The 23,919-nt window shown below is 34.7% G+C and overlaps 1 protein-coding gene across 3 annotated transcripts in view; it reads right to left on the bottom strand.

The window, feature by feature from the left end:
* Positions 1-23,919, bottom strand: part of RGS12 (regulator of G protein signaling 12) — a 91,249-nt gene that overhangs the window by 4,572 nt on the left and 62,758 nt on the right. Inside the window, exons 9-17 of one of the 3 annotated variants that reach the window (XM_080411135.1) lie at positions 22,695-22,848; positions 21,402-21,478; positions 19,654-19,854; positions 18,595-18,668; positions 16,295-16,421; positions 15,254-15,350; positions 13,636-13,712; positions 12,970-13,123; positions 9,779-10,357 (exon numbers count right to left, since the gene is read on the bottom strand). In XM_080411135.1, the coding sequence (XP_080267261.1) occupies positions 9,779-10,357; positions 12,970-13,123; positions 13,636-13,712; positions 15,254-15,350; positions 16,295-16,421; positions 18,595-18,668; positions 19,654-19,854; positions 21,402-21,478; positions 22,695-22,848 (1,540 nt within the window). Of the gene's footprint in view, positions 1-9,778; positions 10,358-10,441; positions 11,858-12,969; positions 13,124-13,635; positions 13,713-15,253; positions 15,351-16,294; positions 16,422-18,594; positions 18,669-19,653; positions 19,855-21,401; positions 21,479-22,694; positions 22,849-23,919 lie in introns of those variants that run through there. The other 2 variants (XM_080411136.1, XM_080411137.1) reach the window with 2 other exon arrangements.

Genomic DNA, 23,919 nt, shown 5'->3' with positions numbered 1-23,919 from the left:
AGCTGAGCAATAGCTGAGAAAGGGCAGAAAGCTTCCTCAGCCCTGCTAGCCCAGCACGACTCCAGCCTACTAAATTACAGCTAACATTTAATGGGATTATATTATGCTTCATGTTTACATCTTCCTACTGCAGCCGAACATTGGCTTAATTTTAACTGCTGTTTGCATGGCTGTGGTGTAAAATGCTATTCTTCTTCTCCAAAATGTTTATTTTAACATTAATTGACTTAATTGTACTCTTGATCTCTTTAATCTATTATTCTATGCCCTTTGAGGAAGATCTCCGATTCTCCTTTCAAGCTGGTTTAAGAGATACTAATTTCTAAATATATCGTACTAATTATCATACTAATGACAAATTACAACAAGTCGTTTGCATTGACAGAACATGAGTCATCCAGTTGTCCTAATATTGAGAATACATCCTTCTACTAGATGCAACGTAAAGAAATAACTTTGATCATGGTGTAAGGTCTCGTAGCTCTGCTGACTTGAACTGTGCCCAAACACTTTCCACGTTTAAAAGACGCAGCCTGCACTAACAGGATACAACAGATGAAAGAGCTGGCAACTCCTACTGAGGGACACTACGGAAGGTGTAAGTATTGCTGGATTTATTTGGTTGCTAAGTCCTTCAACAGCTAAATATAAGAAATGCCATTAAGTTTTGGAATTATAGTGTTACTGAGTCACTACACAAAGCAACTGGGCTTGCAAGCTGTGTAATAGGAACAAAGCAAAAATAAGGTCAATGTTAGCTTTTGGGCTTCACAAGACATAAGCCCATCTGAGGAGGAATAAATTTGTATTATGGACATTTTTTTCTATTATACTTCTATTTTCAGAAGCAATCCCTCTGAAGCATCTAATAAATTACTACTACTAGAGGCAGGACAGTAACAGAGAAGGTCTTATCTAAAATACTGGTTCAAAAGAATATGGAATTACTAAGGGATGATACTGTGAAGATGATTTCTCTTTTCCTGGCAGGGCAGAAAAGATCTTGGCTCATCTACACCAAGCAAGATGATGATTTCAGGAGTAGCACTGCACTGAAAAGATATCTTAATATGGTTTTTCCCCCCTCATTTTTAAAAACAAAGCATTTATGTAGCAAGGCTATTTAGCACAAATAATAGGAGAGATTCCCAAAACCAGCTTGAGTATAAACGCATTCCACATGTTTTAAAATAGACTTCAAAATCTGCACGTACTCACTGGAACTTTATAATGAGGTTTAAATGACACCTACACCACTTCTGCACTGGTCTCCTTCTCATATTCCCTTTCTGAGTAACAAATACCCGAGCCATGCAGGGTACCAGCTAAGGTGCAGAGAGCTCACAGATAACATTTCTCTTCACATATTCTTGCGCTGAAGCGATGAAAACCTCCATGGCTATCTCTGCGGATCACTTCGCCTTGCATAAAGCATGTCAGGAATGATACTACATCTTCCCAAATCTAATCTGTCAAATGTCCTACCTAACTTCAGAAGGGAAAGGAAGCCAGCGCTTACAGCGGTAGCTGCACAGATTAATTTCCAGACTGGAATAGCACGATCAGGCCTATTGGTAATCTTCACCTCCCCTGCTAGGCATTCCACGCGGCTCTAAGGGAATTTTCTTGTGCATCTGATGCCATTAATATGTTCCAGCTGGTTTAAAGATGGGATGATGCATGTCATCTTCTGGCTTTAAACTGGACATCTGCTTTTTTACAGACTCACAGCTAAATGACTGCTTAGAAGACTAAGTGCACCAGCCTGCATTTTTCATGGAGCTGACAATCAGGCACTGTTTTGGCTGATCTTCTGACTCCCTTTACCAATATTTCTCTTTTTCTGATATTTTGATTTTGTGTATTCTCAAGCTCTCTGAATTTGACAGTATGATTACAGAAAAGCGTCTTCACAGAAGAAGAAAAAGAGGATTTTTCTTCTTCTGGATAAAATATTCCTCAAGCAGCCATTAAGATCTAAGCAAGATATGAGAAGACATTGTCTTCCAAATAGTTTAGGACCATGGGAACATTGGGCCAAATTCCAAAGACAAGGTCACAAAACCCCTGGAAATTTCAGGAACATTAACTGTCAAATGTAGATGGATAGGATCAAATAACCATACATCTAATGCAGATGCTTGGGATTTAAAGGTCCACCCGTAACATTTTGCAATGATACTGTTTCTATACCATAATTACTTGACCCATTTATTTTCAATGTGCCAAATTTTATTTACTTCTTAAAGCATAATTTAGATCTAATCTGAAATTCAGCACCTATAGTTTTAAGTGATCAATACTTAATATAGTTCCATTCACACCATAATTATCTTTTTTTTATAAAAGATGAGCTCTGTATTTGAAAGTCCATACTTAATAGATTTCATATATGACAATGTTAAAATCTGTTTCACAATTTTCCCAACACCATATCCATATAGACTGAAACCTCTCCCTGCTGGTTTAATGTTTCACTTAGCATTCTGCCTTGGCTAAAATCCCGCTGTTCTTGTCACAACCATTTGACTATTCAGATGGGTCTCAGTTCTACTGAAAGATAACAAGAACACTCTGCTGACTTCTGTACCATCGATCCCAGGCATTCAGCTTCAAACGTCACAGGGAGAATGAGCTCCGGATTGATTTTGTGCTGACTTCAAGCAGATAAGGTTCTGTTTGAAGTATTTCATAATACTTTAACGCAGCTCTCGTGAAAAGAAATCACCAAAGTTTTCAGGAACAGTCCTGGATTGGCTATTTACTGGCATATATGACCCCCAAATGTAATCTGGCATTTTCAGTCTCTAAATTAAGAAGACTCCAGTGTGTTCTGTAATGTGGGAGATTGGGCAAATACTGTTCTCATCTCTAATCCTGTAAAACAACCTGTCCTAAGGTGATAACACGCTGCCTGAGAGAGAATTTTTTTACATGAGACTTAAAAACTTTACATGAGACTTTGTGATAGCCACTTCTGCAGTGGGTGTTCACTTCACCTCAATGTCCTGGAAAAATTTCACTACAAGTAATTATTTTCCTTAAGATACATGTAATCCAGCAGTTTCCCTTTGGGAAAGACACTTCCCCCTTCCTGTCCTAAATTGTTGGGAAATGGTACTCCAAAATTTTAGCCTTCCCAGATGTGGATTCTTTTAAGCTGTGGATAAATTACTTCCACACTGGCTGCCCTACTGTTAGTAAGCTTTTCTTTTTTTTTTTTTCTTTTTTTTTTTTTTTTTAAGTTTCCTGAAGTGATTTATGCTTCTGGAGGGAAAAGGATGCTTTACATAGAAGATTTCAAATTCTGCAGGTTAAATTTCCTTTAAACAGTTTCCTTCGTTTTATCTCTTAACTGATACAACACCGAGGAGAAAGAGGATTTAATAATAGATTCCTACCTACAGTTTATGCCAAATCTTTCAAAGGAAATTTGATTTTATATGATGTATTTCACTTGCATGACAAAACACCAACTGCAGCATATGCTCCGTGCCTTGAAATCTGACTCAATAGCAACGAAGGCATCAAGCTAGGAAACTGATTATTCTACAAAGCAGCAATATTCTGCATTACCAGTGCATTTACTTTCATCCTGGAAATTTCCGGAATACATCTGCAGTATTAAGTTTAGAAAGACAGGGTGGCTAGAAATTCTTTTTCACTGCACTCATCTCAAAAGCAATCGCAAGCAGAACAAAGCACAGAAAGACAAATTCTGAATATTCTATAGAAGAGGGAGCTGGTATGACTCCTAGTGCTCACCTGTGGCACATATAATCAAAAAAGCACTGTAAACTGGGTTTGCTGAGGGCAGTGACTTCTTACATACACGGCCACCCCAGCTGCTGAAGGGAACTGCACACAACGTCATTCTAAAGCCAGGAACGGTCCAGGAACAAATAAAATTAAAACTTCTGAATTTTGATCCAGACTGACATACATGCCTTCCATAACACTAGCCAATTTGCTTAAACTTTATTTCTCCACTGCTAAAGCTGAAATCATTTTTTAAAACTTGCAAGCAGTAGCCATGACAAAACATATCTGCAACAGTCTACCAGTATTCAGCCCTCAGTCTGACCTTCCAGCATTTATTGCTAACATTAATTTTGCTTTTCTGTTAGTAGTCGGTAACAGCAGGTTTAATTCTTGCGGAGAGTAATATGTTGGGAAATTGTCGATTGAATTACTTGAATCAGTTTTAACTCAATTTGCCATTCATTATGTCATTCTGCTATTAAGAAATTCTAAACCATGGTTTAGTAGGGCCACCAGTTATATTTCAACTAATAATCCAACTAAATTCATTTCATCATCCAAATCTAAGTAATGCGTTTGAACAGATCTGGTTTTAGCTTGTGCACGTTTGGTTCAAAAAGCAGTTGTAGTTTTTCTAACATTTTATCTAGTCAGTGATAAAATTTGAAATTCTTTCTAAAACGCGTATCTTGCTGTTTGACTGAAATAAGCTTACATTTCAACCATCCCTCAAGGCCTTCCTTGCTTCCCAGTTGTCTACTCTCACCATAACTCTCCTTCTCAGTTGTTTACTGTTGATCTCAAGTCATGTACTACATGTAATTCTCCCATTTAATCATGCTCTGATTAGAAGAGGATTAACAGATTCTGGTCTTAGTATTACTGAATCCCCATGAGTACTTCTTTATATTGATCCAGAATCCAATTATCTTCTATAAAATTACACAGAGCCAGTAAGGACATAATTAACTGCAGGACAACAACCTTTGTTAAAATTAATGATTTACATTACTTTTACATCTTTTAAGTCATAATCCCTTCCTTTTCCTAAATTTTTATTTGTTTTCATTTATGGGGTTATCTTCATTTACAAAGGAAACACCACTGGATTGTCTCTAAAGTGTGTCACATGAATTAAGGGATTATGTAAAAATATTAATTACGTAAAATATTATAGATTTTATTACCAAAAAAGGGTTGTTTTTTTACTTTTGAAGATATATGCATTATCATTTCTAAACTCTGTAACTATCACAAAGTTTATTGTACTTGGAACTCATTACCCTTTTAACTGAAAAGTTTAATAGCCAAAAAGCAAAAAGTGAAAGTCACAGAAATTCTGCTGATACTATCTGATCTCTATTCCTTGGTTGTAGCATACTGCGTCCTCTCTGTGAATAATAAAAAAGAGCAATTGGGAAACATTTTTTTTGTCTTTGGTAACAATAGCCAACCTCAGGCTCTGAGAATCCACCCTGCATTTTATTTCTGCACAATTTATCTTTCAAAGCAAAACCATCCTGGCACTGGTACCAACTATCCAATTTCTGAAATAATTCTTTCCAATAAGAAAGGAAGCAAGTTTATTTTGAGGATGTGATTGCACATCTATTTCAGAAACAAAGCAGTGTCTTCAGAAAAAGTTAAGCAACTTTACATAGTCAAAATTCACCCTTTATCTTCCATAGTCATATTATCAAAGTATAATTCCAGAGAGTTCACCATGCTTTTAATTTTCTCTAGCTGGCGCTCTCTGTTAACCAATTGCGCTGTACACCTATTAAAAGGGAGTTCTGAATAAACTCTTTATTCGACTGAATTGCTGGATCCAGTCTATACATCTACTGGGAAAAATACCTTCTCACTTGGTAGGCAATAATTCCATTGACTGTAATTGTAATTTTTTTTTTTTTTGCTTTTAGGATAAGAAATATTTTTAAAATTAATTTTTTTTAATAACAGAAGGAAGAACAATTTGCTGGAATCAAACCTCCAGTCTGTGTACCTCCAGTCTCGATTGCTGCAAATTGCCCTGAGGATGAGATGCTACTCCCTGAAGAAGCACAACTGCTGCCAAGACTAAATCCCCACCTACTTTGTAACAGCAGCAGCAATCACAGCGAACAACTCACAGGCCCCAGTGGAATATCACTGAATAAATGATCTAGTGCAACGTCTCCAGCTTCATAGTTACAGCTCTTGAGGGGACTAAAGGTTTGAAAGACTGCCTCTCCCCATGGCATCTGTTTCTCACTTGGGTAATCAACATGTCTAAGCCCCTGGGGAAAAAACGGACAACATTCAAAGTACCGAGACAATACCATACAATAAAACCCGAACCAAACCAAAAGAGAAAAGACACCCAAAAAACAACCCCAAAGAGATTAAATCAGTACTTTAACACTCGCAAAAATTAATGCATCACTTCCAGACAACTACACCACACAGTAATTAAGGTATTTCTTCCACAGATGGGTACCACCACCGTTATAGGTAGAGACAAGAAGCACATTTCAGAATTAGACTTCAGATTCCAGAACCACCCGATTTTTAAAGTGGGAAATTTGCCAGAATTAGCAGGCTTATTCAAAAATAAAGACACTTTCTCTTCATGAGTAACACAGCTAGAATCAGTAATGATTCCTGTGTGGCAAACCCATTTGATATTTACTTCATAGCTGAATATTACTACAGCATACACACATTTCACTGAAGAAAGCTAAGATCAGTGCTTGAAAAATTGTTCTCAAAAGCTCTGAGCGATGCAGACCTCATTTTGCTGCTTATCACTATTCATATTTGCTTTCTAGACCTTCAGATTAAAAAAAGTTACCCGTGACAGGGATGGATATTGGCCTGGCTTTGTTACACCAGCCTGCCATTAGCAAACTGCCCCCTGTAGAACACGAGTGACTACTTCTCCCCTGTCCAGCCCTTTTCCCAACATACATAAACCCAATGTATAAAAGCCCAAGGCACAGTGTAAGCATACATGTCATTTGCCTTTATGAAACCAAGATTCTAGATCTTTAAATTATGCAGTCACCATTCTTCCTTTTATCCCAACATTTTAATTCAATAAACCAATCAGAAATACATTTTCCATTGATAGGGGATTATGAATGGAGAACCATTAAAGCACTTAAAAAAGCAACCATAATTAGTCCTTTGAAATATCGATTCTTGACTGGATATATTTTCCAGAAGTCTTCATCATAATTACTGCACATCACTGAATAGCCTTTCCATGCAAACTCCATGAAATCATGAAAATAGAAACGCTGTGTTTCAAGCCCACACTTTTTTCCATAAAATCACCGTTCTTTTGTAGAATACAGTTCCCATAAAATAGTAGTGTACTGTGAGAAATGCATAGAATAGAGTTAGTGTATGCAATAAGGTTGTAGCAAAAAAGGTGTTTTACATCTTTCTTTTAGATTTTTGTTATTCCTAGAAAAAAAACCCAAACAACAACAAACTAGCTTTGTGACAAACCAAATTCTAATAGAAACAAATAATTTCAGTTTTGCAAAACTATTTTGATTACTTAAAGGTGTCTCAAAGGTGATTATGACAGAAAAATAAAACATAATCACCACCGAAAGTACAACAGACCAGTTGAAATACATGAAAATGGAAGTCTGTAAAAAAAATAATCCACTTTGTAGGATCTTAATTATTTCTTGTGGAAAAGTCTGAATAATTTTAAAAGGCAAACTTCTACAGGACTTTGAACTGCCTCATTGTCTTTCATGGAGGCTCCTGACTACATGGGAACACAGTGACTTTTGGAAAAACTACATTTTCAGCCCCCAGAATACAATGAGACCTAGGTAACAGCACGACAAGCCTCTCTGCAGTTTGTTTTTGGTTTTTTTTTTTTCAATTAGGCTACAGCGTACTGTTATGTAGGACCCATCTTTAAGAATGAAAAGCATAGCGCAGTCTCCAACACCCATCCAACCCTTAATTTCCTACCCAAGACTACCAAATAAAAGAGCTTGTTATATTGGTTACTCCACATCAAATGAACTGAGATCGCCAGCTCATTTCTTCAAGACCAGGGAAGAATGTCTTTAGATTAAAACAAGAAGGAAAGTAATGAATATAAAGTTTAGCCCAACAACCCAAAGACAGAAGAGACTCTCCTTTCAGGAGTTCCCATTATGACCAATTTAAAAGAAATCTCCTGTCTTATCTGCCTTCTGGTACACATGTCAATGCTATGGATTTCACATGTGACCCATCAGCATCTCAAGACAGCATCTGCCCTTTGATATCTAATTATTAACAAATAAGTTTGTCACCTTTGTCTCAAGACAATTCCGAGTTCGTATCTATTAATCTGTTTGTTATCAGAAGAAAATTTCAATCAGAATTCTTAGTCCAGGACTGAAAGAACTGTTTTTAAATAATGAAGAAAACGAAAGCTTAAAACCAGTTTGCGTAACTAGGTCTAGAATTTATTACTCCTGAGAGAACAAAGATACAAAATACACATGAAAACTACACAAAGATTTCTACAAAGTAAAAAGTAGAAAGTGGGAAAAGGGAAAGCTACAGTTCAGTGGTTACACAGAAATGTATGGCATGCATTAAAATACTGTAAATTCATGAAGTTTTTTTAAGTGCAAATGGTTTTTTTTAACAGTTCTCACTGAAAAATATGCAAATTGATACCCATGTTGTACACTTCTCATATCAGAAAGACACCAACACAAATCTATGCATATACACATCAACACATCTGAAGTACATTTTGTGGTTGTGTTATTCGTAGGCACTGGTTACAAGTCTGTTCAATACTCAGTTTCAGAAATTAAGTGGTAGCGCTTATAGAACATTTCTCAAATACTACGAATAAAGGAATTTGTTTTTAAAATACCAAGAGGATGAAATAACTTGCATTGCCATTTATAAGCATCCAACAACCAAAGAAGTATTTACAAATCATCAACCATACAGATAAAGAACAGTATCAAATACTCTGTGTAAAAAGATAAATAATTAAAATGTATATTCCCACATCACAAAGAAATGTGATCATACAAATTATGGCACCATATGTTTGTGAAACATCAAAAATAAATGTAGCACATAGATACCTCTTCTTCTATTTTACATTAAAATGTACAGTACAATGACTGTAAAATGTCAATGTTGCAACACCCATTGTCTTCAAACTCTTGTTTCTGGTAATAGCAATTATTATTAGAGTCCGTGTTTATAAAGAAATTCCATACTTCAGCCTTGGGCTAATATTGCTCTGTGATATTGCTAGACCATGAAACTTACAGCCTAAAAAAAGATTACATATTTTCTTTAAAATTATCTAATAGAAAGAGCTATTTCACATGTGAATACTCTGGGAGAAAGTGTGATAGATGCAATCTATTTCTCTGTGTAGCAAAGTATGGGTTAAAAAAACACTGTAACATTTTTTAATCACAAATATCTAATTTATTAGAGAAATACTTTTTAAATTAAGGTCTATCCATTTCAAATTTAAAACCTAAATAGTACTGCCATTTTCAATACATAATTAGGGTTCCTGCTAAAGCACTTAAAACTTCCAAACCCTAATCGCATATCTCATTATGACAAATGGATCAGAAAATCTGGAACGCAACAGTGCTATGGAGCTCAAAATGCTGATACCCTGTTTTGTACCCTACTTTGTAGGGTAAAGAATGAGATAATTACAGCACATGGATGTATTTTAAAGGTTTGTCTGCGTGTGTCCATTTCTGGCCACATGCCAAATCCAAACAAAAGTACATTGCTAAAGGCAACCAGAATTATTACAGTTAGCACAGACTAAGGCAATGAAAATTTTTTTTTTTTTTTTTTTTTGGTAAAAAAATTAAGGTGCAGAGCGAATTTTCTTTCTTGTTTTAATGGGTGCCAAACGCTGATTAACAGTGTCAAGGAAAAGTAGTTTTACATAAAAGGAAAGACTATTAAAATCTAGAAATACCTGAATTGGATCTTTGATATCCAGATTTTTCCTGATTACCTGCAAAAGGAGTTGGGGGTGGATAGTTGGCTTCTGTGAGTTTACTGATGTCTGATGGTGGTGTTGGCGGCGGTGGCGGCAGCAAAGTGCTGTTAGGGCTACTAATATCTCCTTCAGCCACAAGAGTCAAGTCTCCCACATTCTCATCGTCTACCATCTGTATGCCTTCAGCTTGTAACTCTCTTGACTGCCTTTTCCATATTGTTGCATTGTTGTCCTGTGCATGCGGAATTGGAGACAATGCAGTATTAAAAGGAACACTGAAAGTCTTCTGACTGTGGAGTGCTGTCAAAGCAGATTTATGTTTACTTTCCGAGTAACCCACTTTCTTCACCAAATTTTCATTAAAGTTTTGTATGGACTCCTGTTTTCCACTTGGGGACGTACATCCATCCTTGCCATCATTTTTTGAAACTTGCTTGTTGAAGCCTTTAGGGCCTGCAGAAGTAGATGAAGATGGTTCTGGTCCAGAGGGCGGTAAACGAAGGAAGTCAGGAAGAATAAGGTCTTCTTTCCTTAGCAGTCCACGCTGGTCATCTGCTCTGTTACTTTGAGCTTTGGATATGAGTTCAAAAAATTCTATTGGGAAAAAACCCAAAATTGACAAGTTTTTGTCAGAAAGTGTAATGTCATTAAAACGTAAATTTTCAGCACATTTATTTTCCATGAAGATCTTCAATTCTTTCAATGCTGCCTTGAAATAAGATCCCACGTTAATTAGGAACTTTTTCAATTGCAGCAATGTTCACTAGCATCACTATAATTAAGACCATCAGGATTGCTATTGTAAGAGTTTTGCAGTTTAGAACAGCTGCAATTCACTGAGCCTTGAACGCAACTTCTATTTTATGCGGTTAATAAATCCGTACACACATACACAGGATTTAATTCTTTATACAAAACAAGGCTCTGGTCTTACTGACAATGGGTGAACTTTTTTATATTCTGGTTGGGTTTTACCCGTCTTAACTCAAAAGTACTCATGCCATTTGAAAGTTCAAAATGTTGCAAACTTTCTTGTTATACTGAATTTCTCTCACTTTAGTATTTTATCAACAGTTTAAATTCAATTAATGGTGTAGTTTTAATCCAGGGTTTATCATCACAGGGCATGATCAGATAATGATTTAAGGAACCCCATTTTATTTTGCGCTGCAATGAATCACTAGCATATAGGTAGTCAATAACCATCAAAAGAGCCATTACTAAAAGCGATGGGGCAGCTTTCTTATAGTTTTCAACACAATTAGAAGTGATTTTCTAATCACATCCTTAATCACGTCGAACAGTTTAATATCTTTCTATATATAAATAATACTCATAGTAAATCACCACTGTTCTAGAAAGTCTCAAAACTTGGCAACAAGAAACTGATCAATTATAAGCCAAGAATTATACCACTCCTCAAAAAAGAAGCATCACAACAATAAACAAACTCTTTGGTACAAAACATATAGATATAAAAATATGTAATTTTTAATATAGCATCTCTGCATGTCCTAATTTTTCAAGAAGAGAGCATTGAAACTATGGAATATTAAAGATGCTTAAAAAGGCTATCTCCAACGGATCAGTTAAAAACAATAGTTTCAACCCAGCTTATAAATACTGTTTGAAGCAAAAGCCATTACAAAATAAAGCACAGAATGTTAGTATCAGTTTTAACTTAGCATAAAACGAAGTCATACACTTGTACTTGTACGACCTTATTCCTAATCCTCTATTCATATTTGGCAGGCTTTGCAATGCAATTGTAAAAATTACTTTTTAACATGCTTTGTCAAATGCCATAAAATTTGAATGTAGCCAAGATGGAAGCTTCAAAATGCTTCTTATTGCCAAAGTTTTGCAAAATAGCAGTATGTATATTAAAACATGCAACATTTCTAATATACGTCATACAAAAATGTTCCTTTCTGAAAATTCAAACTTCATAGAACAGTTGTTTTTTCATTAAAAAACAGTCTACAACATTTGGTACGTATTTTCCAAACTTGGACAATTTTCACAAAATTCAATATAAAATGTGAAAGCCTCGAATTCTGAAGTTTTCAAATTATGTTAATGTTTTACTCAGCCCTAGGAAGAAAAATGAAAATATTAAAATATGGAAAACAAATTAACAAAATAGTAAGCAACAGAAAATAATTTAAAATGCACTAATATGTTGTAATAACACTTATATTAACAAACATATATTTTGCAATAAAAGTTTTAGCCACAGCATTTTTTTCAATTCCAGGCAGTGGACATTTATTCACAGATAAACATTCATTTGCTGTATAACTGCGCATAACCAGGTTTGGATATGCATATTAAGTAACATCAGCAGTAAATTTTCATCTGTGGGTAAAATATGTCCTCTGATTTTTTTTCTGCTTGGGAAAATAGGGAGGAGTGTGTAGGGCTGACAAGACAGGTCATTGCTGCCATTAATGCCACAGGGCAGAGGGTGGTATGTCAATACTTCTACTGCTATGTTGTTCTTATCCCTCTTTCTCCCATGGACATCTTTCTGCAAGAAAGCAAATTCTCTTAAGAGTTCTTTTCCAATGGTATCACCAAAACTATTAAAATGTAACTGAAGGTGAAAATAGGACTCAATATACAAGATGATCAATAACTTCTTTGCTTATTTTGATTTCTATCCACCTTTTCAGAGCAGCTACTGAATGTAAACGAAGCTTTTACTCTTGCCCATCGCAGCTCCTCTAGAGTCATCAGACTGTACTACCCTGACTGTTACAGACTTTAGGAAAGAATTTTCAAAAGTTCTTACCTGAGTAAGTTAGGGTCTACATCATTGAACAGAATGCCTTTCATGAGTTGAAGACTCTTACATAAAGGTGAATAGAAAGGCAAGCTTCCACATGGCTTGCAAAGGGTATCGAATGGGATATTCAACTGCAACTGAGTTAACTAATTCCTTTCTATTTTACCAGAATTAGGTACATTTCAGTTTTGAAAATCCCACTAGGCACCTACCATCTATCTATAGGCAATGTTAAAATTTTACCTTCAGCTTCAAAAACTTCACAATTCAAACACAGTATCAAACAAACATGTAAGGATTATGACTATGATTTTCACAATACAGTATTAAACACACAGTAACTTTTCCTACACAGACACAAAATTCTCATTTTTCTAAGACTACTTATGTTAATACGTCAACTATAAAGTTCACATACCCTCTGCTTCATCCAAATTTATTTTCTGACATTTTTTTTTCCCAATCTTTGCAATAGAGTCTTCTCTCTTTGACAGCCGGACTTCCCTAGCATTTTTTCCATTTTCGCCTTTCATTTTGATAGAATTAGACTTTCCTAGAGTTCTTCCCTCTCCCTGCATTAGAAGGAAAGTTAAGGTACTACTTACATTTAGGCTATATCATTGTGTACATTACACCATCTAAGTGAATCAAAAAGTTATTTTGAAAACACATTTCTCTAACACCACCACAACAAATGTTTTAGTTTAATCTTGATTATTGGCAAAGAACATTTGCCATAGTAGTTCCCAAAAATGTATAAACAAATATAATACTGTTTACTCTGAAGAACTCACTTAACAGAAAGGGCCGTTGAGTAATCTAATAATTTTCAAATACAGATAAGCCAATGAGACATGAAACAAATACAACACAGCGAAAGAGCTATTTGATTCATCATGATGACAAACTTGTCACAAAAAAATGCTGTTGGCAGTGGAAATATATCAGATTAATTATAGCTATACCCATTCTAGTTACACCATTTGGCTGATTCAAAACCATGGATGAATGCAGCTTTTAGTACAGAATTCCAGAAGGAAACAAAAGATGATCTAAAGGACAAAAATCATTACAGAAGACTTACAGTAGATACTTGATTTCTTGAAGTAGTTACAGTTGCACTCTGTTTTACTGATGCACCTTTTTGTTTATCTGTAAACACTGAACATAAACATACACCTTCTATAACTACAGATGCATAATTTCCCAAAGGAGTAATACTTAAGTGACAAACAGGTTTTTTTTACTTTAAAATTTCTCAAAGATATACTCAGAAAATAAGAAGGGATCACAGTTGACATCCCTGACACTTTTCAGTCAAGACCTACTAGAATCCCCCTCTTACCCCCAAGTTTTCCTGATACTGGCAATACTTTCAAAGTTTAAAGATGCTAAAGTTTCACCCAATTCTAAATTTTCAGTTAATTTATATCCAATAGCTTTTAAAATCTCAGCTAATAATTCAGTTTGTAATTCTCAAATTTAGAATTTAAACAAGAAAAAAAATTCAGCAGAAAAGACCATTGAAAGGTCATGTTGAATCTTTTCCAACCTGTTCCATGCATCAATTGTTTTCTAAATATTGCCATACCCTCCTTGTCTACTTCGAAGTAACTAAATGGCTCATTCAAACTACATCTGGCTATAGTAAATAGACTAATCAAAGACGGAGCTGCAAACATGGAATCATGGCCCTCTTTCACTGGTAATATTGCCACCGAACCAGCCTACTGCTAGAATGATCCTCTATGATTTAGGCTTTTGTAGCAGCTGGCAGCACATAGGATTAGTTGTACTTGTAGTCTTTCATCTGACTATCTGTGACAATATTTAGATCTATATCCTTTTCAAAATGACTACTGGTTGTTTCCTAGAAAAAAATGGCAAATCTGATTCTCCTCAATAAATCCCTCCACCTTTATTCTCCTAGTTCTTTCTCAAAGATGATCTCTGCTCTACTTTATTTTATACACACACACACATATATATATAAAAATATATAATTTAACCACATCTACTTTCAATTTTAAAACAAAGTGTTCTGTATCTATAAAAAGGTCTCCTAGTTATACCAGATATGTACTCTCAAGGCTGCTCACATTAATCTAGCATGTTAATTGTGCCAAAAGATTGTCAGCTGTTCAGTTGATCAATTTCTATTTTTCAAATTATTTTGTCTAGGGAAATCACAAATTACATCCTTTTTAGTATTATTTCCAGAAATCACCACTTAAAACTGGAGATGTAGGCTCTGCTGATTTCTCATGTTAAAAGGGGGTTATCATAGCAGTATATATAGCTGCTGCACAAACTGCATCTGCTTTACTTATACAGAATGTCTCCTATGAATTAATTGCCAAATTCACAGAGGTTATTTGGCATTTTATTCTCATTATTGTTACTAGGCACTATGTCCCTATATGTGCATGTGTATTTACAGCTGACTGCAAGTAAAATATTCAGATATTACTAGTGCAAAATTTCTTACAGCTACAGAAAAGTACTTGCTATCAACAGATCAAATTAATCTCCAATCTTGAGAAATGGCATGCCTTTTTAGGTAAAAAGAATTTATGCTACGTATGACGTATCTAAATTTAATCACATTTACCTCACCTTTTCATCAACAGAAGAAACCAATTGAAGTCAGGGTTTATGAAACTGACTTGACATCATAAATAAAAGCTTTTATGCCAACTTACCTCTACCCTTCGTTGGCTCTTTTTCATCTAGAACAACCCGCTGACCGTCCAGATTAGATATGGGGACACCAAGATCAAGTGGTTCTTGCTCACCACTCTAAAGTCGGATCACAGTTTGTATATAATAGAGAAAAAGCTGTTTTCAGAACAAATTTAAGCAGTCTGACATTTTTAGAAAGAAAATGAGCAAAGCATTTTTGTTTCAGTGTAGTCTCAATATATCTTCCCTCTAAAAAAAAATGTTTATTCCATTTGTGTAAAACTACCTTGATTACAATGAGTGTAACCCATTTATGTGATAAGAACAGTATTGGGGGAAAGATGATATAAGGAGATAAAATAATCCAATTTGCAAGCATTCACAAATATTCTAGGACCATTAGAGTGTATGTTCAGCAAATCATATTTTTCAGACAAAACCTGAAATTATTTCGCATCCTAAACTGGTTGTAATTTGTTAATTTTGTAATTTCATTAAATGAAGTTATCTTTATACCAACAGTTATTCTAAAAACATGGACTGGTTCAGCCAAGATGGTATACATTCTAGAAATACCACAAAAGTAACCTTCCATTCCTTGATATTCCATTGCAATAGAACACAGAAAATGCTAGCCAAGTGTTTAGTAGTAGAGAAGTTAAATCAGTCTGCTTCCACATAAATTTTCTGTAAGGGGATTTGAAGTAACTTTAATGATTCCCAGGGTACTGGAACAATAATAGCTTTACCTAATCCAAATCAACTTTCCCTGGGTAATAATGGGAAAAGTTGAGCTCTGGAAGAAGCTAAGTTCAGGCTCTATTATTTAGGATGTTGGATTTATTCTGAAGGAGAATATGAAACAGATGTCAACTAAAGCTTTCAAGTACTTACAATTAAGTGTAATGGTTATGAATACTATGCATTTCAATCTCGACACATAGTCTATAAATACAGATTTTAATGCCTAATTATAATAATAAGAATAATTTCATGGACTATCACATGATCTTCTCCAGACAAAAAATACTGCAGTTTGAATTACATCAAAAGATACTTACTAGTCTTGCCACAAGTTCATTAAGATTTAAACCATATTTTGCAACCACAGGCCTTAAGACCTCTGTTACTGGTTTGGTGGGTTTAGCCTTCAAACCAACTGATCGATTGATTGGAACAAGATCCAGCCTGAAATATATCAATTGTAACATTAAGTATGAAATATTCCAATTAAAAAATGTACAAAATATATAACATCGAATCTAGAGCAAAGTTATACTAGTTTACTAGTACTGTAGTTATACTAGCTAGTGACCTTGAAACTTCACTAGCACCAATGCATCCTAACCTGAATATATACAGCACTTCTAATACAAATATAACTTCTACTGTTTCACATGCAACGTAATTGCATGGTGATCCTCAGACCAATTAGATATGTTCCATAGAGCTTTCACCTTTGCAGTGAGATTGCTCTGACCATTTTGGTCCAGGGGTGCTTCCAAAGTGACTTCATGTCTGTACTATAGCCTTGGATGCAGGAAAAGTATTTCTTCCCACATCCGCAGGAGAGACTTACAATGTCCTATTCAATTACTTGAGATGGGCTTGGACAGGAATTTTTATTTTTAAGCATAGGAACAAAGACAATGGAATTCCAGATGAGGGTAACTTCTAGCTAGATGCCACCATATCACAAAAAATTGCTGTAAGAGAAGCTTATATGCAAAAGCTGTAAAAGTAATTCAGCTGGAATTTAAAGACAGCCCTCTTCACAGTATATTATGCAATTTTATATCATTTCATCACAGCAAAAAGATAATGAAATAAGAAAAAATAGTATAAATCCCAAAGAACTATTGTATGTATGCCTACTTCCCTGCACAGAACTGTGCCTAGTTTGGGTTTTTTTTTTTAAATGCTCTTCATCTATGCATGGATTCCTCTGTAACAGCCACATTTGACTATAATGGCACTATAGTATGATAACAACAGCAGGCTTATTACTAACAAAACTATCAGAAGAAATGCACATTATAAAAAAAATAAATTAAAATTATTAGTGATTTTGCCAGTCACAATCAAATGTCAACACCACCTTCTCTCTCACACAAAAGTCATAGAATCATAGAATGATTTGGGTTGCAAAGGACCTTAAATACGATGTATTTCCAATCCCCCTGGCATGGGGTATTACTCGCATTACTTAAAAGATGTTTAGTCTTACTGACTTTTCCCTTTCTCAAGAAACCTGAATAACTGAAACTCTGCCTTTCCTATTTTCTTTGAACACAACAGCTACTAAATAGAAATGATCAGTTTTACTCATTAACCGGTATTTGACACAAAGTGGCAGACATTCAGGTAACCAAGTACATCAACATAGTATTTGCCTTATGTCTAAAAATATTACAAATATTTCAGTGACTTTGCTTACACAGAGTCTACCCACAGCAGGAAATAGCATAGAACATTTCTACATTTTAATTAACACACAAGTAACATACGGTACTGCCTGCTTAAAGTTCCTTTTTGATTTGGAAACTCTACAAACTCACACCTAATAAAAGACTGCTGAACCTCAATTTAAAAATTGAATATGCTATACCATATTCATTAATCTAAAGTACCCTTAAATAGAAACTAGCCCTGCTTCCTAAAGAAAAGTAATATAAAGCCAAAATGAAGCATGCCTGACAAAAGTTTTATTCACTTCAAAAGCGCAACTCAATAATGTAACGCAAGCATTCTAATTCATGACTTTTCCCTGAAATAACTATTTCAGGAGTTTTCATAGCACTAGTTTGGATTTTTAGAATCCAACATTTTTACATTAAACATTAAAACATTTTCTGGCATTTTGGAAAAAATAGAAGCAGACTATTTTGAAAAAAACTGTATACTATACAGTAATATTATGTAATACTGAATATACAATATACCGATTTATACTGTACCCATATTAATAACATTGACTCATTTAAGATGCAGAGTTATAAATCTATATTCACATGAATTTATATTTATACTATTAGTCTTACTGTAATCTGCCAGTTAGGCACACAATTACAGATGTAACTGAATGGGAACATTTAATCAATAAATACATCCATTTAATCTTTAATTTAAGTAACAACGAATAGGAACCTTAGATCCCCTTATGTTGGATTCTGGATTACATACTATGATGTTGCATTGCATGGCTAACTGGATTTTTTACTGGATTCAGAAAAGTTCGTTTCTGCATTAACTACTGTTTTGCTGCACAGGTAACTGACAATATACTTCAGTGCACTTACAAAAAGTAAAATAGAAAATGGGGTGCAGAATGCCAGAGGAAAATAGTATTTTTGACTCTTACCGAAATAAAGTGCGTTTTTCTAAACGTAGGTCCCGAGACTCCAGGATGCTACTGTCTTGGTGCAATACAAGTGGCTGCAGAACATGTCAGGAACAAAAGAACAGAGAGCAAATTAATTTAAAATATGTAAAAAAGAATGGCTTAATGGTTAAAAAAGATTCTCAGATACTTCAGAAAATTATTCATTAGGTTTTATGCATCCTACTGGATATCCATTTGCATTATTCAACATTATTAAAGTGTATTTTATTTTGGCTAGTTGTGAGACAATGACCGAACTTCAGCTTCCACTGGAGTCAGCAGGTATTCAGGAACTCAGTGTTTTAAAACAAGTCTAGGTCCTCCAACTTAAAATAAATTATTACATACAATGATGCATTAGAAAATACGGCAAGTTAACAATCTTTAAAATATGTAAAAAACCAGGCACATAACTATGCAAATGTGTTTATTTTTGTCACTGTATTTATCTAGATTGATAATAAGCACAAGTTTATGACAATAAATGTTTCACATCCACAGTATCCCCTTGAATAAGTGGAGTTCCAACTCCTGTTGGAATAAGAGCCATCAGCACCACCACCACCCGCCTACAGAGACTGCTGTCTTGGGAATTTTCCTCAATATTAAAACATGTACCTTCATTCTAACATGAATCAATCTCATTCATCTTTGAAGAACTGAATGTCATTATGTTTGTTTACTTTAATGAAGTACCACCTACTACAACACATTTGTTTTCATTGTGGATACTTACCATTAAGCACAAGCTAACCATTGCCCTGGAAAAACTACATGGACTAGACGCCTAAATTAACTTATTTTATAAGAAAATCCTTGTCATAAGCTCTCTTCTGCTTTCTGTAATGTAGATACCACAACCACCCACAGTAGTGTACCAGTTCTAGTTTCACTAAAATACTCCTTCAATTAACTATACTGCCAATGTGAAACTATAGATAGAACTAGGAGATATGTACTACTATTGAGAGAACGCAACTTCTTATTAGTAAAATAAGTAAGAAAAGGCTTTTAAAAAGGCACAGGAATATGCAATACCTTATCACCTCCAACTAAAAAAAGGTCCACTGCAGCTATGTTAATGCCATGTTTCTCGCAGAGCCCTGATAGCACCTCTTTGATAGAGAATCCAGATTTAACAGCCATTTTGCTGGATGAACCATCCGGAAGGTTTATACAGCAATATTTGGAGGATTTCTCTTTATCTGGTACAAATGCAGGTAATCTTGAGGCTTCCGACTTGACAGGAAAAAGAAAGAAAAGTCAGTATCCAACGGGGGAATCAGGAATACGCATAACAAACCAAGCCAAGAAGCGTACTTTCTACCATCTTTACATTTTAGAAATACTTCCAAACATAAAAAATATCAGATAAATTTAAATCCTGGAAAAAAATAAACAGCACTGCACAAATCTAAATTTACTTCAATAACAGATGAAGTTTTAGACAAGTGAGTGTGTAAAACAAGTTACAAGATTCTCAAACTGTAGAACAGAACTCCTAATCAAAAAGTGTAAAGTAGTAAATAAAATCTTACTAAATTTCCAAATAGTTGTCTATACTCAATAATGACCTGCTGATGTAAAAATTACCATTGACACATTATGAATCAACACTTATGTGATAAGGAACACCTTTAATCATCAAGTCCCTCAACAAAATTCCCTCTTTTAACATATTCTGAATGCTACATATACAAATACACCACAGCATTAACTTTTATCCTAGAGTAACAACAGAATAGTAACACTACTACGAAATATCAAAAATTTAACAAAAAGCTCACTTATAACTTTGAAGGACCCTACAAAAACACTGTTTGCAACAGCCTTTCAGGGTATTCATTGTGCTTTTTCTCTTTTAACTTGCTGGTTCTCACAGCAACTTTCTGACTTAATCATTTGGAATGGGAGAGAAACAGAAATAAACACCACTTTGCCAAGCTTGTTTCCCTACCCAATATTTGTAGTATAGGCAAAATTCCATAGTTGCTAGAAATCTAGCCTACTCAAGGGATATCAAGACTACAAAAAACTTTTAAAAATTTCTTTTTTTATAATATACCTCCATATCAACATAGTTAAAATAAATTTAAAGAATTGCATTTATGTTCAATTAATACTGCTTTAGTTTTGCATTTCATTAATTTTACACTGAAGGTAGAACTTGATGGTTAGAAATCAGTGTCTTCACTGACTATTTTCCTACACACTATGACAAAATCACAGTGTTCACAATGAAATTCTCTACCTCTTTTCTCAGTTTTTTAGGAGCAGAGTTAAATCATAATGACAAGGAGAAAAACTCACAACTTTAAAAAGAAACAAAGAGGAAAGCATGACAAGACAGTAGTACCACAGAAATCAGCCTAACACAACATGCATACAGGTCAAGCAGAGGGAAAGCTTTAACATGTCATTGTTCAGAACAGAATCTCCAAGCACTGGTAAGTGGAAAAGGCTGTTTATGAAGAGCTACAGTAGCTCCCTTTGAAAGGCAAACTTTTATTCTGGAAGTTTACTGGTGCCTGAAATTAAGACAGACAAGATGCAAAGGATATCCTTCTGTTACAAGGACAAAATAAGGAGCAACATATGAACACAACCACTACTATATTTCTAGTATTCTAAAATTGCTTAACATTACATCTTGCCCGCTAAATGTATCACCTAAAGATCCTTTCTTAAACTTTTACTTCAAACAGGTTACTTCACACTACTTCAAAAATTAGTAACTCAGTTTTCACTCCTTCCCCACTTCTTCGTTATTAAGAGCTGGCCATTACCAAGTCAAGACTAGCGGTTGATGACATGGAGCCTTGTGATTCCCGTCTGTATGATAATCCATTGGACTGAATAGAATCTGTTTGTGGAAAGAATCAGCAATCAGTAAAAAGGCTTATTTTGATTATTTATTATGATACAGAAAGCTTTCAAGTATTAGCTCCTCCAGTCAGAAAAATAATTTCTTTCATTAAAGGAAAAAACACCAAATTTTCATCTGTGCACTGAAGCATGGAAATCAAAACAATATTTGTCAAGTTATTCTTGGTTATGTAACCACTGAATAACCCCACTTGCTTGTATATTTTAAAAAAATGAACCTAACCCCCTTTTTTTAACATTAAAATGTTTTTAAAAATTTAAAAATATTCTACCTCTTTTGATATTTTGAAGGGAGTTAAGTATTTTTAAAAGTGCAAGTATGGTGTTAACTAAAATCTAGAGTCATTACTAGTCACTTTTCAGAAGTCTAAGTCTATAATCTTAGCAAATGCCTCTGATTTGTGAGAGTCACATATGACTATAATGAGAACACGTAAACTATTCATATGATCAAAGATATTGTGTGGGTCTGGGCCTTTACTAGAAAATAGAGAAGAGGAAACCACAGTAAGAATAAGGTCCAAATTTCGCACTTCAGTGGAATTTCTCTATTATTTTTAACTCAATGGAATGAGTTAATACAAAACTTTCATCTCCTCCTTTACAGACCATGTACAGCTGCTTTCATAGGGGAACTCTCAAAACTAGTTAACAAAACAGCAGATTACAAGGATTTTCACAACTCTGACTTTTTTTAACTTTAGTTAGGAAAAGTGGAAACAGGTAGTGAGTGTGTTCAAAAGTGAACATACCTGTACGGTACTAATAAAAGAAAGAAAGCTAGGATAATGCAGATGAAGGAATCTTTAAATAGCTGTAACCATAGCACTACTTGCATGTACAGCTCCTGAACTTTTCGTAAAGAGTTGAAAGTATCTTACTGTAAAAATAGTAGTGCTCTGCTTGAGAATGCAATTGCCAGCACAAAGAAATGCATAGTCTACTGAAAAGCAGCAAAAAAACCTCTTGGAAGTCAATAAAACCAAATTTTTTTTCATACTTTTATCTATTTATTTGTACATCTTCTTCCACAAAACTTCCAGTAACACTAGCCATGCTATGGCTTCTGACTTGACAGTTTCATTTCCCTCTGTCACACCTAAGGATGCACTTAGATACAAACTAAATATAATGAGATTAGTCACATCTATTGCTGAAACAACTTGGAAACAAAGTGGAATGTGATTACTCACCGTTTGGATAATCACCATTTTCTCTTCTCTTCTGTGATTTTCCCAAACTCTTACTTCTTGACCATGAGAAAAACGTTCCCCTTTTCTTCTTCTCAGTGTCCTCCTCTCCTGACTCTTCATTTAAAGATCTTCCTGACTTTGATTTACCACTTAACTATCACCAAAACATAATTAAATCTTTGGTTGGATCACAGTTGTAAATATATTATCTAAAATAACCCTACACACACTTCTTCCCACCACCTCACCACCCCCTCCCCCCCCCCCCCCAAAAAAAAAAGTGTGACAGCCAGGTTAGCTCTCTTCCTTACCCAACTCATAAGTGTATATGCCAGCATCCCCCTCAGTAACAGTCAAAACCAAAAAAAACCCGCCCCAACCCAAAAACCAAACCCAAACCAGTTGAAACCAAAACAATATACATGGATGGAAATGTGCTGCTTGGTAGGGCATACAAAACAGTAGCTGGAAACAAGCCACGGAAAGCTCCTGCAAATATGAACGAACTCTCAACAGCTCGCCAGTAATGCCTAAGTTAATGTGGAAAGGTCATTTGCCTTGCTTTTAAAACACAGAATTTCATTTCGGTATTTCAGGTATTTTTCCTAGACTAGTCTTGAACATAAACTGCATTTAAAAGACAATGACAAAGTATTGCTTAACATTTACAAGTACAATCAATTTATTAGTGCTGAAGAATACAAACATCAGGAATGTTTGGCATTAAACTAAACTTGCTTTTAACAAGCTAGTATTCACATTAGATTATTAGAATATTCCTTAAAATAGTTCCTAGTCATAAAAATACATAATAGCATATAGGCTAATGTGTAGTGATTGACAAGAAAAATGCAAAGTTATAATTTACCCATACAGTTACATAATACTATGGTGGTATTATCTACATGAAGAAAAAAATAAACTCTAAATAACGTTAGAAGATCAGTAAGACTACTGGTCTAATATTTAAGCAATTGTTATCTGTTTTACAAAGAATTATCTTAGCTCAGAAGCAGATAAGAAATTTAAAAAACATCCTCTGCAAAGATGAGTTAAATTAGATTAAGCCTTCTCCAATAACTTTTGATAAAATTTCTGTTCTCAACAGTCATTACAAGTATCACAACTTAATTCCAATATTAAATCAAAATAAATTTCTGAGCTGATGCATTGAAATTATCCTCATTTTTTATTTTTACACATATATTGAACAACAAATATTTAA

This window comes from Falco punctatus, assembly GCF_963210335.1.
Source record: "Falco punctatus genome assembly, chromosome: 1".
In the NCBI taxonomy this organism is placed as follows: Eukaryota; Metazoa; Chordata; class Aves; order Falconiformes; family Falconidae; genus Falco; species Falco punctatus.
This window is presented reverse-complemented; position numbering and strand designations above follow the sequence as displayed.